At 35.5% G+C, this 15279-nt stretch overlaps 2 protein-coding genes across 2 annotated transcripts in view; one reads left to right on the forward strand and one right to left on the reverse strand.

Moving 5' to 3' along the window:
* Positions 1 to 15279, reverse strand: part of LOC120776642 (venom dipeptidyl peptidase 4) — a 144259-nt gene that overhangs the window by 125486 nt on the left and 3494 nt on the right. The gene's annotated exons all lie outside the window — the stretch shown is intronic.
* On the forward strand, positions 1872 to 11851 carry LOC120776643 (proclotting enzyme; the record flags this gene model as incomplete). Its single annotated transcript, XM_040107476.1, has 2 exons — positions 1872 to 2461; positions 10911 to 11851. Coding segments are annotated over 2 exons (1362 nt in total), but the record flags the coding sequence as incomplete, so codon positions are not given.

Consider the following 15279-nt stretch of genomic DNA (forward strand, 5'->3'; position numbering starts at 1 on the left):
ATTTTCTGAAGTACACAGTCTATCTACCATACAAAAAATCCAACACGTATAAGGCTCACTAAATAAAGATTTGAAATCTTGAGCTGTTATTTAAGGTTAAAGAAGTATCGAGAGAAATTTATACCAATCTCAATATTCTACTTTCTAGCGCAGTCTATAACCTCATCTCTAGATTAATGACAATGAAAAACTCTCATAAAAGTTATATGCCAACTTTCATAAGCAATCATATAGAAGAAATTTTATATGGCTCAATGAACTAAACCTCTTTCCCGTCGTCATCGAAGCAGCTTCCTAGAACGCCAGTTTAATGAAGTCGATGACAGTATCTAGCTAACCTGCTATTTATTAAAAACGGGTTCATTTCACTATAACAAAAACTATCATACTATTATCAGACAAGAGTTACTTGAGTGTCAAAAGATTAGTTAAAATTAGTGGAAGTTATTACAAAGCAAGAAAAACCATTAACTTCGGTTGTCCCAAAGCTATAACAGCCTTCACAAATACCAAATATTTCTTACAAGAACATGTTTTTGAACGTTCAGTACGTATGGCAGATATATGCTAAAGTGATCTGATTTGAACAATTTTTTCGCAGATTGCTATTGTCTTAGATAATAACTTATGCCAAATTTTGTGAAGATATTTGGTCAAAGAAAAATGTTTTCCATACAACCATTCGAATCTGATTGTTCAGTTTGTATGGCAGCCATATGATAAAGGGGTCCGATAGTGGTGGATTCGACAAATGAGCAGCTTCTTGGAAAAGAAACGAGGAATGTAAAATATCAGAACGATATCTCAAAAACTGAAGGACTAGTTAACGTATGTGAAAACGTCTGTCCAACGGACATACATAGCTAAATGACTATGCTCGACTTTTTAATCATTTATATATATATGTATGTATACATATATATTTGATAAAGTATCCGACGTTTCTTTTTAGGTATTACAAGCTTCATGACAAACTTTGTATATACTGTTCAGGATATAATTATCAAAACAATATGTTTTAGTTAGCAATAGGTTATAAATGAGGTAGGAATACTAACCGAAACGTCAGAAAAATATTTTGAAAATAGGAATAGGCAAAATTAGAAGACTTTAGCGTATTAAAGAAAAGAATTATTTTTCTAAAGCAGAATAAAAAAGTTAGTTAGTGATAGGTTATAAACGGGGTAGGAATATTAACCAGAAAATCAGGAAAAATATTTTGAAAATAGAAAAGAAAAAACTAGACTTCCAAGTGTTAAAAAAAAATACATATATTTACTTTTTCAGAGCAGAATATAAATGATTAGTCAGTGATAGGGTATAAACGGGGTAGGAATATTAGAAAAATAAATTTTTAGATGACTGCCATGTTTTATGAAAATAATAAAATATTGATATTTTCAGAGCAGAATAATAGTAATTATATAAAAAAAACGTTAATTGTGTTAAGCACCAATCCACTTTGAAACTGTAAAAATATACTTAAGTACTTAACTCATTTATAGTCACAGTCGGCGAAACAGGTAAATAAGGCATAAACTAATTCGCGCGCTGTCAAGTGCATACAAATCAACAGTTGATCGCATGTCTTGCCACAATTAGTGGCATGCAGCAAAAGCCGAACGGCGGCTAGAACAATAAGAAAACCGTTTGAAACAAAATTGCGGAATGCAAAAAAACTGAAACTGAAGCACTTAACTTAACAACTAGAAAAAAAAACATTGCAATAACAAAATAACAAAAATAACATTGCCAACAAATTGCTAAAAAAAAATTCAGTGCAACAACAATCACCATAAAAGCCAGCAGCTAAACACCACGCGCACATATTAAGTGCATTTAAAAGCAACTAAACACTACTAATTGCATAATCATTAATACATAAATACACACTTCAACGTGCCACTGATTGCGCGCCAGTTGCTGTGTATGTGTCGCACATCGCTGCATGTGTTGCATATAGAAAAGTGCTCAAAATGTGCCACTTACGTCAAACGCAATTTATTCTCATAATAATTTCCTGCCTACTGTTGCACGTCACAACAACAGCAACAACAACAACGACAACGACAGACACATCGTCAACGGCCTTAAAAAATGGCAAACCGACAGCACTCGTCGATGTTGCAACAGCAGGCGCGTCGCCCACTGTCGCCGCAGCCAACGTGATTCCCGGAAAATATCATGCCTACACACAGCATGCGCAGCAGCCGAAGAAGCTGCATGTGTCGGCCAAAGCAGCGCACCAAACGCCGAAACAACAGCAGCAACACTATCAGCAGCAGCAGCAGCGGCAACAGCAGCGCCAGCAACGTGTGGACGCTGTCAAACCTGTCGCGATTCCCAGCAGCAAGCTGAATCCCATCAGAAATTGGTTTGGCATATTTAATCGGAACAACGCACAGGCGACAACGGCCGCCGCGACGGCGCATGACACGGCGACAACAACATGCAATTGCAGGTATGTACTTTTATATACTATATATGCATGTGTGCTGTCATTAATACACTTAGTAGCATATATTTAAATGGTATTATTTTATGCATGTATGTGTGTGTGCATATATGGCACAAGTCGGCAGACAAGCCAAACAACCGACATGCCAACACTTATTTATCCCAACGCCAGCAAATTGGCAACTCACGCTCGTCTCTTGCTCTAGCTTGGCTGCTTGCAGGAAGTCCACCGCCAAGTGGTTTTGCCGTTTTTTTTCTACTTTTTTCTCTGCAGTTCTTGCATATTTTCGTATTATCGTCACCATCAAGCCATCAGCAGCATCATCATTCTCAACGCAATCAGGTGCACGACAGCTTTGTCTTTGTCATCTTCGAGTGCAGCACTCGGTTGCACACGCAACATAACTGTTACGCGTTTTAAATGCCAATGCACCGCCTCAAATGTCCAGATGTGCATGCACTGACACACTTTTGTATATTCTCCAAGTGTTTCTCAAGCAAAGAGACTATTAGTTGGCTGCCAGGAAGCGAATTTCTGACATAACTGCTTAATGACGTGTGTCAATAAAAATTGCTAAAGTGTTGTAGCACTGTTAAGTATGCCAGGAATTGACAGTTGAAATTGTTGAGCGACAGTTGAAGTTGCTGGGGAAGGATATTGTTCAAATCGAATTTCAATCGAACTTCTTCTTCTTTATTGGCGAAGACACAGCTTACGCGGTTATAACCGAGTTTACAACTGAAGTTGTTCTTCCTTTTCGGGGTTGGCGCCAATTGGTGATACCAAGTGGTTTTCCCAACAGAGTGGAGGTCTTCCTCTTCTTCCACCGGCGTATACTGCGCCGAATACTCTCAGAGCTGGAGTGTTTTCATCCATTCCTGTTCCTTAATTCGCTGAACTATGTCAAAGTCGTCGTATATCTCGTAGAACTCATCGTTCCATGGATTACGGTATTCGCCGTCGCCAATGCGCAAAGGACCATAAATATTCCGCCGAACGTTTCTTTCGAGAACTCGTAATGCCGACTCATTAGATGTTGTCATCGTCCATGCCTCTGAACTTTATAGCAGTATGGGGATAATGAGTGACTTGTAGAGATTGGTCTTTGTTCATCGAGAAATGACTTTACTTCTCAACTGCCTACTCAGTCCTAAATAGCACCTGTTGGCAAGTGTTATTCTGCGTTCGATTTCGAGGGTGGTGTTGTTGTTGTCTGATACATTGTTTTGAACCGAACTGCTGGGAGAGATCACTCCCGAACCTAACTGAGCTTTTGGTTTTGCTTAACATTAGAGCATGGTCGCCGATGGGGCCTTTTAGAACGCCCACAACTTGGGGGAGGTTAGCCTTACGGAGACCCAAGTAGTCCCAGGTCGTTTATGATCGATCTTGGTCTGAAAGAAACCAAAGTTTCTAGTTATCCAGTAGGAGAACACACGAGAAGAGTGCAGCACTGACTCGTTCCCATTCTACTGTTGGCGGGCCTTTCTTGCAAGCTCATCTACTCATACTCATTTGCAGTTGTCCTAGATTCTGCTATGGCATAGCACCCATACTAGTCTTATCACAAAGTGATTAACCAGCCTTGCACGGTTAATGAGCTCAAAGCTAATTTCACTGTATTTCTATCGGGGAGGATAGTCACTTCTCTGATTGACTTAGTGTTCACAGAAATTTACAGAGATCCGCTAAATTGAATCAATACATTTCTGTATTTCGAATTCACTAGATTTCATGGATTTTTCAACAACACTTTCCACCAGCATTTTTTTTTAATAAGCTTAAGGCTCATCCCCCAGAAAGAGGCTGCACTTCGTAGCAGTACGTCTACCGTCACCTTTATAGTAACCATTTCAACTTGAAAAACTCTCACTGGTCTGGTAGCCTGAAGCTAAAATTGACGAAGAGCTTCTTACAGAAAACTACTTCTCCGACTTTCCTTCTAGCTGCGACCCATCCGTGAAAAGCTCCCAGCACCTCTTCTGCAGTGACTTCTCCCTGACCACAGACCCTTTGTAGGTATATGAGCAGAGAGAAAGCCAACACGAGTGGTCACTGTGTCGCAGAATCCAAGTTTTTAGGAATGCAATTGAAGTAGGAGAGAATTTTGGGGTGTCCTTGTTTGGACCCCTTCATAAACGCAGCTTCTCTAAAACTTAAAGCGCATTTCGCAGCAATACACCTGCCGGCAATGTCAAATGTTACTTTGGCACTTCCTTCTTGATTGTTATTTCTATTCAAACCACGTCCAATTCATTAGTTCGTCCAGTAAGCCCATATTTGTTTTCCTGGAATATGTATGTTATATCATCTCTCTTCCCACACAACAAAGAACGATCTTCATTATCTTCAAAGGGAACTGTAATAAATTTAATGACAAGTGCCTTTTACTTAGCGAAATGAGTAAATATGTGGTGTTCGAAATTGCCTACATTGTTTACGGTTTTTTCCTACAGCCTACAGTGGCGGCCGTTGCATTGTTACGCGTACATGTTTGACGTGTTTTGTTTGCTCGTTAAAAGAGTAATTTATGCAACACAACAAGTGCGAAGATAAAAACTAATTTTCCCACATCACGTACTCGCGCCGACCGAACTGAGTCCATCCTGAGAGCGAGCAGCAGTTTCACTTCCTGCTTGCAATGTTTGCCAAAGAAAAAGCGCACAGAATTGCATTAGAATGACAATCGGCTAAGCAAATAGTCTGCGGCATCAGGATTACTAACACACACACCTGAAAACATACAAGTATATGTGCGTTTATTGTAGTGTAGCTTTATAGTTTTTCTTGACACAACAACAGCGGGGTGCCTTACATTGTGCAATGTTGCACAAGTGCCACACGACGCTGTGTGTTGCATGTGGCAAGTTGAGTTGCCTTTGAGCTGTTTGTTTGTTTGTTTGTTCCTATTGACAACACGACACAAATGTTGCTCTGCAACGCATGCATGCCGTTTAGTTATTTATGCCAAAGCAATAAAATAAATTACAACAACAGCAGCAGCTGTTCTCCCAACCTGGCGCACATTCTTTGTTGAACTGCCGTTGCTGACGCAGCGTCTTCTTCAGCTGCAGCTTGAACTCGTTTAGCCATAATCGACTGTCGAGTGTTGGCTTCAATCGCTAGATCCATCAATTCAGCTGAAGTATTACATAAGCAATCCACTTTGATGTTTTTGTTGCTTGTGCTTTTCCATATATGTTCGATTTTTATTGCGTTGTGGATTGGTGTTGCATTGTTTGAGTGTTTGAATGTTGCTTTACTTTGCTATTGTTGTTTATTTGTCGAGTTGGATATTGTAAGCAAGCGGTATAACCGATTTTACGATGGTCTCGAGCTGATGGATCCAGCGATATTCGCTTTATTTGATAAACCGGTGACTTAGTGCTACAATTGTGTTAGTTTAAGCTAGGGTGGTTCGAGATTCTTCTAATATTCCGCAATGATTTGAAATACTCAAGATTTTGGCTACCAATTCCGGTCCACGTATAGTCTAGCGTAAGTCTTCCATAGCTTATAAAGTGGATACGTTAGGTTACCAATACGGGTCCACGTATATGCAGCCTTTATTCTTCGAGACCGTATAAAGTGGTTGCGTGTCGACAGGAGAGTTTAGGTCAGAGGTTAGGAGAGCGATCCCAGTTTAAGACGTTTGAGAAACCATACGTTTGTGATGCTTAAACCCCTTGTTATTGATCAAGCGACTGCAGTATTTGAAAAAACTGTGATTTACTGCCCCAACTGCTTGGGAAGCTCTATTATTGTTACATGATTTGAAATTCCCAAGAGCTAAGTTGGCTATTTCGGTCCATATATGCTCTAACTTAAGTCCCCGTATATCTTATAGAGTGGTCACAAGGTAAATATTTTGTATCGAATAGGAGAGCTTAGGTCAAAAGTTAGAAGATCTCAGGGTTCGCACTTGGATATTAGAAATACATAACTCCTTGGCATGGATCAAGCGACCGCGGAATCTCGCAAAACTGCGATTTGCTATCACATTTGTGTAAGAACCACTAACACTTCTTGATGATATGAATTTCCAAAGACTTAGTTACCAATTCCGGTCAACGTACTCTAGCTTATGTCCCTGATAATTTATAAAGTGGATATAAAAGAAGAGTTTAGGTTAAAGGTTAGATCACGAGGATCCCATTTGAACATTTCAAACTCCAGTCCTTTGTGATGCCAAAACTCGTAAACATAGATCAAGCGACCCTCTTCTATCATCGAAATGCCTTAAGTCTCCTTTGAGGCGGCTAATATCATATAATATAGTTTCTCAGTTTCAGTCTTGAGAAAGAGGAAAGTCAAGGTCGGTGCTTCGAGATGCTGGGGCCTGTTAAATGAGAAGAGCTTATAAATAACGTTCGTTTTGTGAGAAAATTATATTGTATACATATGTTTGTTTCTCAAGTTCTGTATTAATCTAGTATAATATCAATTTCGAATGCATAATTGGACTCTTCGCATGAGACCTGATCAGCTGACTAATCACACGTCTAAAAATCTTTACTCACTTCAGTACGCAGTACGCCGAATTCTTAAGTACCAACATCTCTCCAGTTCATTGACTTTTAAGAAATAAAAACAAACGTTCAAAGAAAGCTCCTGCTTACTCTTATTTTAATACAAAGGAGTAAAAGCGAAGAAGAAGCAGAGCAATCAATACGCCGAACTAAAAAAACAAACGATAAAAAAAATAACCGGCTGTGCTTGGCTTGAAAGGACTGTATATAGGTAACATTTGTTCATCTTCAAGAAAGAGCAGAAAAATATTAATTATTTTTATTTTTATAAAATATAAAAACAAATGAGATAAAATACCGGTTTGCATATGAAAGTGCTTTAGAGTGAAATAAAAATCAAGAAAAAGCTCAAATGTGAATCATAATTTTTTATACCCTCAACCTATATCATCTAGAAGGGAAAGACGAAGAGCTAATATATATGTATATATTTGTATGTAAATGATCAGCGTGATAGCGGCCTCGATTTAGCTATGTCGGTCTGTCGGTCCGTTTAACCATCTGTTGGTCCCTTTTTTCGTCTGTTGGTAAATGTCCAAACTAGTCCCTCAATTTTTGCGATATCGATTTGAAATTTTGCGCACACCTTTTTCTGCCCTAAACGCTTTTCATTTGTGAGAACCACTGATATCAGATTACTATGTCATATAACCGCCATACTAACTGAACGATCGGAATCAAGTCAAGTGTATGGCAAACTTTTGTAGTCCACAAGATATTTTCACGAAATTCGGCGTGGTATATTCTCCAAGTCAACAATACTATATCCGAAGAAATTTTTCAGATCGGACTACTATAGCATATAGCTGCCATACAAAACTGATCGATAAAATATATTTCTTGTATGGAAAACTTTTTTATTTGACAAGGTATTTGCACGAAAGTCGGCATAGATTATTCTCCAAGACTACAAAAAAAATGTCCGAAAAATTTATTCAGAACGGGCCATATAGCTGCCATACAAACTGACCGCTCAAAATCGAGTTTTTATACGAAAACTTGAGCTTGTGAAGGGTATTCTAGCTTTGGTGCAGCCGAAGTTAACAGTTTTGCTTGTTTTTGTTGTTTTATTCCAAGAAGCTCAATAATGGATGAGTAAAAATGCGTTTACGCTTATTAATTTACCTCATTTCTTGCTCTTTGATATTTCTTTAGTTTTTCTTATAATTTATGCAATTTGTTGCTGTTGTTCTGAAAGTTGTGTTGTCGTGAAACCAGTTTCAAAAAAAATTTCAACTCGACCGACAACTTGTTATTAATATATGCATTAACAGATAGTATAAGAATCGAAGAGCAAACAACTAAAGCAGCTTTGACAAAGTGTAGAAGAGCAAGCAAAGAGAGAAACTGAAATTAATATTTTAGTTTCATTAGCTCAATATAAAGTGAAAATGATAGCGCAGCTACATTATTCAAAAGTATGGTACTCAAAATTTCTTTCTAAACATATATGTAGCAACAACAAAAAAACATAGCAGAAAAAATCCCCTTCCTCTCGATATACTATAAAGCGCTTAATTCATTGCGCTGTAATTATTTCTATAAACAATTTAAATGTTTGAAATTCACTTTCCGTCTGTGTGGAGGCATCTCTCCAACGGCTCCACACGCACACACACACAGTTGCATAAATATGTATTTGCTGCGAAATTATGTTAATAGGCTATGAACAGACGCCAGCACGCGTCGATTGCGGCTTTTGGCTTCGGGCAAGGTTTTAGCGTAGTTTTCACACTTAAGTGCGTGCTAAAGTGGCTTTGCGGCATAAATCCGACACTTACACCGTGTACATAACATGGCTGTATTTGAGTAACATAATTTGCCACTTAATTGCAGAACAAGTGTTTCGCTGCAATTAATTCATTAAGTACATACAGACAAATATGTAAGTTGATTGCCTTAGTTGACAACTTCTTGTCTTTAAAGTAGGATTTTATTGTCAATTTCGGTTTTAAGTGAAATTTAGTGAAATTTTTAATTATAAGCTGACGATTTTATTAAGTTGAGTGATTAAGACTTAAACAAATTCCTCTTGGGCTAACTACTCAGCTAACCACATAGATTATAATACATATTATTTATCCATCAAAGAAAGGTAGCTGATATACAGCTTCATCGATCAATGTCCACTGAATGACACCCTTTCTAGTTTTTGTTTAAATCGGTGAAGAATTCCAGAGACAAGTGGCCACTGAATAAAATACTGTTAATGAAGTGGTAACAGCTGATAGTTTGTTTTAACAATTGGCTTTGACATCGTTTCGATCAATATTCACTGAATGATATGAAGCCCTTTATAGTTTTTTTTTTTGTATAAATCGGTGGTGAATCACAGAAACGTATGACCACTGAATAAAATACAATAAGTGAAGTGTTAACAAAACATAGTGCAAGAATGATCTTGATCTCTTTAGTAAATCTAACAACCTATTCACGATAAATCTGCAGTGGGTTCCATGAGATAGTGATATTCCTATCCTTGTAGCTATGAAGTCGATTAACTAGCCAGAGCAGACACTGCCTTAGAATTAGACTCCGGTAAAGTAGAAATTTATACGACTCAGTCTACTTGTAGATATTTAAATGACAAGCATGTTATAAATATAGCTGGGCCTCATTAGAATCAATGCCTAACTTGTCCAACAAGCTGGCAAAGGTGGCATGAATGGAATATTATCCGCACATGCCGGCCATTAAAATTCAAAACGCATGATATAATAGCTCTAGTTGAAGAGCTAACAAGTCACTCTCTAATTGGCTGAAATGCCAGCTAACTAGGAACGCCATATAATGACTATTATAGAAACTGTCTGAAGGTAAAAAATAATGGACTATAAAACATCTTTCTAGTGAATGCAGAAGTTAGACTAGGTTAGGTAAATAGGCTAATTACACGTGAGACTACAAACAATGCCACTTGGACTGCTAGAGACGCTTTTCCGTTGTCATGTCCAGAACTCCAAGGTATAGATTAAAAAGAGGCACGCATATCGACAAAACGCCTAGAGCCGGAAATAAAGCCATTTCGCCGGGTATGGAAACCGAGTTGTTTCAACCTTAGTCCCGGAAAAGCTAGACATTGGAATAGAAAGTGTCCAGAAGATTATACCTAATCTTCTTCATTGCAACTTTGACAAGTTGTATCCGTCAAGTGCCCAGTTACGACACATATTATTAGGGCCATGTAAACCTTGCTAAGAGCTAGTGTTTCCATGGATGCATACCTTAGTAAAAGCATCCCCATTTCGTTGAAGTACATCCGTTGCTACCGTAATAGTTTCCACTTTTGCAAGAAAGACACTACAGTTATCTGGCAGTCTGAAACTATAGTTGATTTAGAGCTCCACTCCAACCTTCTGCTTGAGCTTCGATCCAACCGTTAAAAATTTTACTGTGCCTTTTCTCCAGCGATTCCGAGCCACCCGCACATCTCTCGGAGGTATATGCGCGGAAAAGATGCCGCTAGGTGTAGGTTCCTGCGCAGTGATCCAAGTGCTTAGAGACGCAATCAAAGTTAGAGAGGACTTGGGAATGTCCCGCACTGCGACCCTTGATGGGTCCATATTCCCGGAGTCTAATAACAACCTTCCCAGTAATGCTTGCGCATGAAAAGCTTTGTATGGAAAAAGAATCGCAGCTATCGGCCGAGGATTACTTGACGACGTTTCGGAAATTGCACAGATAAAACTTATAGACTTCATCAGAAGAACGAGGTGTATCAGGGAGTTTAAACCTTACCTTTGTACGTCAGTCCGGTACACATTTCATGCTCATTTTCTAGGCTGACGAACTTCCAGTTATGACGTCCGACATTTAACCATTCATGCATTCTCCTAACTATTTATTTAAGTAAAGTATTTTCAAGTTCTCAAAAATTGGTTTTTAATAGATCGCTTTTAATTCTTTCCTTTCTCACTTTCCAGATGTGGCGAGCGCAATGACGAATCCCGCATAGTTGGCGGACAAACGGCCGGCGTTAGCGAATACCCATGGATGGCGCGTCTCAGCTACTTCAATCGTTTCTACTGCGGCGGCACACTTATCAACGACCGCTATGTACTCACCGCAGCGCATTGTGTCAAAGGTTTCATGTGGTTCATGATCAAAGTGACATTTGGCGAACACGATCGTTGCAATGACAAAGAGCGACCCGAAACACGCTTCGTGCTGCGTGCCTTCAGCCAGAAATTCAGCTTCTCCAATTTCGATAATGACATCGCTTTGCTGCGTCTCAACGATCGTGTGCCGATTACGAGCTTCATACGACCGATCTGTTTGCCACGCGCCTTCGAACGCAATGATCTCTTCATTGGCACCAAAGGCATAGCGACCGGTTGGGGCACATTGAAGGAGGATGGTAAACCATCTTGTCTGCTGCAAGAGGTGGAGGTGCCCGTGTTGGATAATGAACATTGTGTTGCACAAACGAATTACACACAAAAGATGATCACGAAGAATATGATGTGTGCCGGTTATCCGGGTGTTGGTGAGCGTGACTCTTGTCAGGGTGACTCGGGTGGGCCGCTAGTGCGTATGCGTCCCGATGATAAACGCTTCGAGCAGATCGGTATTGTGTCGTGGGGTAATGGTTGTGCACGACCCAACTATCCGGGCGTGTATACACGTGTCACCAAATATTTGGACTGGATAATGGAAAATTCTAGAGATGGCTGCTTTTGCGATGAGGACGATTGAGGCGTTGGTTGTGGTGGTTTATGTGGGCGTGGTCGGGTTCGAACTGAGTGCAGTGAAAAGAATCTTTATATTTAACAGATTTATATTTTGATTATATTTTAGGGGGGCTCTCGAAGTATGGAAATGAGATTTCTTAGGGTTGGTTTTGATTTTGCCAAAATCAAATGAGTGTTGGCTTATAAAGTAGTCGATTATTTTGTACTAAATTAATATAATTTTTTGTATTCTTATATGTAATGTGTAACGCATATATAAATAAACAAATAGTGAAAGTATTTTAAATTTTGATAAATTGATCGAAGCCGGAGCTGCTTCTTCGACCACTTAGACGTTTTCTGCACCGAAAATTCGTGAATTTGTTAAGCAGCCTTAGAGCACGAGGTGATCCTGAGAAGATTAACAAATAAATCGAAGCTGGAGACGCTTTTTCTACCAATTAGACTTTTTCTGCCCCGAAAATTCGTGAATTTGTTAAGCAGCCTTAGAGCACGAGGTGTTCCTGAGAAGACTAACAAAATGACCGAAGCCGGAGGATCTTTATTCGACAAATTTGGCGTCTTCTGCCCCCAAAAATGTGTGAGCTTGTAGTTTTCCGACTGGGTTATCACTATTATGTCACAGTCGATTGCAGAGAATGATCGACGCACCAATAATTAGCCGAGGCATGCGAAGGAAAAGCAACAGCAATGCGAAAGCTTTTTTCTCAGTATTTCGTGTGTATCGAAGGGGTTTTCTGTTTGAACTCCGCATACTTATATATTTGCATGTTTAAATTTATTTTTAAGTTAAATAGAAGAGCTTCATATACATATATCATATGCTCATATGTCAATATATATACAAGAAATGCATCTTCGTGCCACTCGTGACGTAAAACTAAAGCGAAAGTCAAAGTCAGAAGCAAAGGTGTCGATATACATGTCTATGAGTATACTATATGCTCACATATACATAAATATAAATATGTAGGCATGAATCCTACATCATTGCATGGAAATATTTTTATTTGCATTAGTACATACATATGTCAATATATACCTACATATGTACATACATGCATACATATACGTATACTCTTTAGCTATTTAGATGGATGACTAAATTACCTGATTGTAGGGAATTTACAGTAATTGAGCACGATGACAATCAGTGAGTTAGCTAGATAGTCGGTTGGAAAAAGTTCATTAAAAACACACGAACAATAGGCGAAAAGCAAAAAAAAAAACAACAACCATTTATAAATCATTAATTAAATGAGCCATGTGAAAATGCAGATGCTGTAACGGTATATCGTTACCCCACAAAATATCACTTTCGTATACAAGCGATCGGTACAGTAGCACAAAGTAGTATGCGGACAAGTGTGATTTTTGTGTAATTTTTCCAAAAATTTCAAAGTCTTAAAAATGTATTAGAATGCATAAATAAACTAAAATATTTCGAAATTTTGGAATTGAAAATTATTTCGCATATTTCAAAGAATATAATATATATGCATAATTTTTTTAGTTTTATAAAAAAAAATTAATATTTTTGAAAAAATTTTGTTGAAAAGAAAATGTTTTGAAAAAAAATCTTTGAGAAGCAAATGCTTTGAAAAAATTTATTTTGAAACATTTCTTAGACAAACAAAATTTTTCTTTAATATTTGCTGAGACAAAATATTAAAAAAAAAATTTTAAAGAAAATTTAAATTTAAATTTTAATACATTTTTTTTCAAAGAAATTTTATCTATAAATTTTTAATTATAATGTTATTTTAAAGAAACTTAAAAAAAAAAATTTCCAAAAAATTGAAATTTAAATTGAAAAAATAATGTATTTAAACTGAGAAATTCTTTCAATGACATTCAATAATTTTTCTAAGACTATATATATTTTTTTAATTTAAATTTAAATTTTCTTTCAAAAAACTAATTTTAAAAAATTTCTTAGAAAAAATTTGTTTGAAATAACATTCAAATTAAATTTGCTATTTATTTGTTTTGATAAAATGTAAAAAAAAACAAAATCAAAATTAATTTATTTAGAAAAAAATTCTCTAAAAAAATATTTGATTTACTAATGAATTATAATTTTTTATTAATAATTCGGAAAACGTCAAAATTTTTATTTTTAACAATATATATACATACATACATTATATTTTGAAAAAATTTTAAGGTTAAGCTTAAAAGTTTATTTAAATGACATTCAATTTTTTATTTATATCAAAAAATATGAAACTGAATGTTATTGGAAAAAATATTTATTTTTGAAATTAGAAAAATTTTCAAAAATAATAATAATAAATGTTACTGTAAAACAATTTTTCAAAAAATATTTATTGTAATTTATTAAAATATAATAAAACAAATAGCTTAAAATATGTTAAACAATTAATTGAGCTATAATTATTTAATAAAAAGCATTTACTTTATTAATGTAAAAAAATTTATTAACAATTTTTTCCAATAACACAATTTTTTTTAAATAAAATGTAAAAAAAGTAAATAAATAATTTTTGAAAAATTTTAAAATTTTATCAGATATAAATTTTTTTCGTTTCAAATTTTCATAAAAATAATTTATTAATTTTTTTTATAGTTCCATCTTTAATAATTTTTTTTTATATTTTAAAAACAAAAATTAATACTGAATATTAAGATTTTTTTTTTTGTAAAATTTACTAAAATTAAAATTTTTGATAAAATGTAAAAAAATAAATTAATAGTATTTGAAAATTTTAAAATATTATTAAAACAATTTTTTTGTTACAAATTTTCATAAAAATAATTAATGAATGAAAACCATTAACATTAAATTTTTTTTAATAAAATATAAAAATTAATAAATGTGTTTTTGAAATTTTTTAAAAATTTTAAATTTAATTTTTGAAATTTTTTAATTATTTAAATTATGTTTTTAAAATTAAGTTTTAAAAATTTTAAAAATTAAAAATAAAATATTGTATTGTAAATTTTTCAAAATATTTATTTATTGTTTTTTTTTATTATTATTATTTTTTATTTATTTTCAAAAATAAATATTTTTCGTAGCAAATTTACATAAAAAATGTTACACCCGGTAAATGACTCAGTCATTCAAAAGCATTCAATTAAAATAACAATGCCGTTATGAACGAAACTTTATGCACGAACAGGTGTCCACTTTCCGTATTACTGATAACAATAAATAAATATTTAAAATGTACAAAACTTAAGCATAGAAAAACGAATGCAAATACTTTGGGCTGTGATTTCTAACCATTCATATAAATTGCAAATAACTCATTAACCTTTTTTAGTATTTTTTTTTTTTTGGTTTTGGTGATAACCGAAAAGATGTGCGAATTTTGACTAAACAATAAACGAAAGTGCTGATTAATGTTTAAAAATTGTATATAACAACAAAAATAACAAAAAAAAGAATGTATTGTATGTATGTATATGTACATATGTGCATATGTATATGATAAAGTTAACTTCACCAATGTTTGTTATGGTTTTTGTTAAGAAAAATGGTGCAGCTAGGCATAACTGTCTTATTGAGAGTAGAGTAGAGAGGTCCCTCTCCCTACCTCTTTACTCGACTTAATTGCCATATAAGTAAATATAT

The sequence above is a fragment of the Bactrocera tryoni genome, chromosome 5, assembly GCF_016617805.1.
Source record: "Bactrocera tryoni isolate S06 chromosome 5, CSIRO_BtryS06_freeze2, whole genome shotgun sequence".
NCBI lineage: Eukaryota > Metazoa > Arthropoda > Insecta > Diptera > Tephritidae > Bactrocera > Bactrocera tryoni.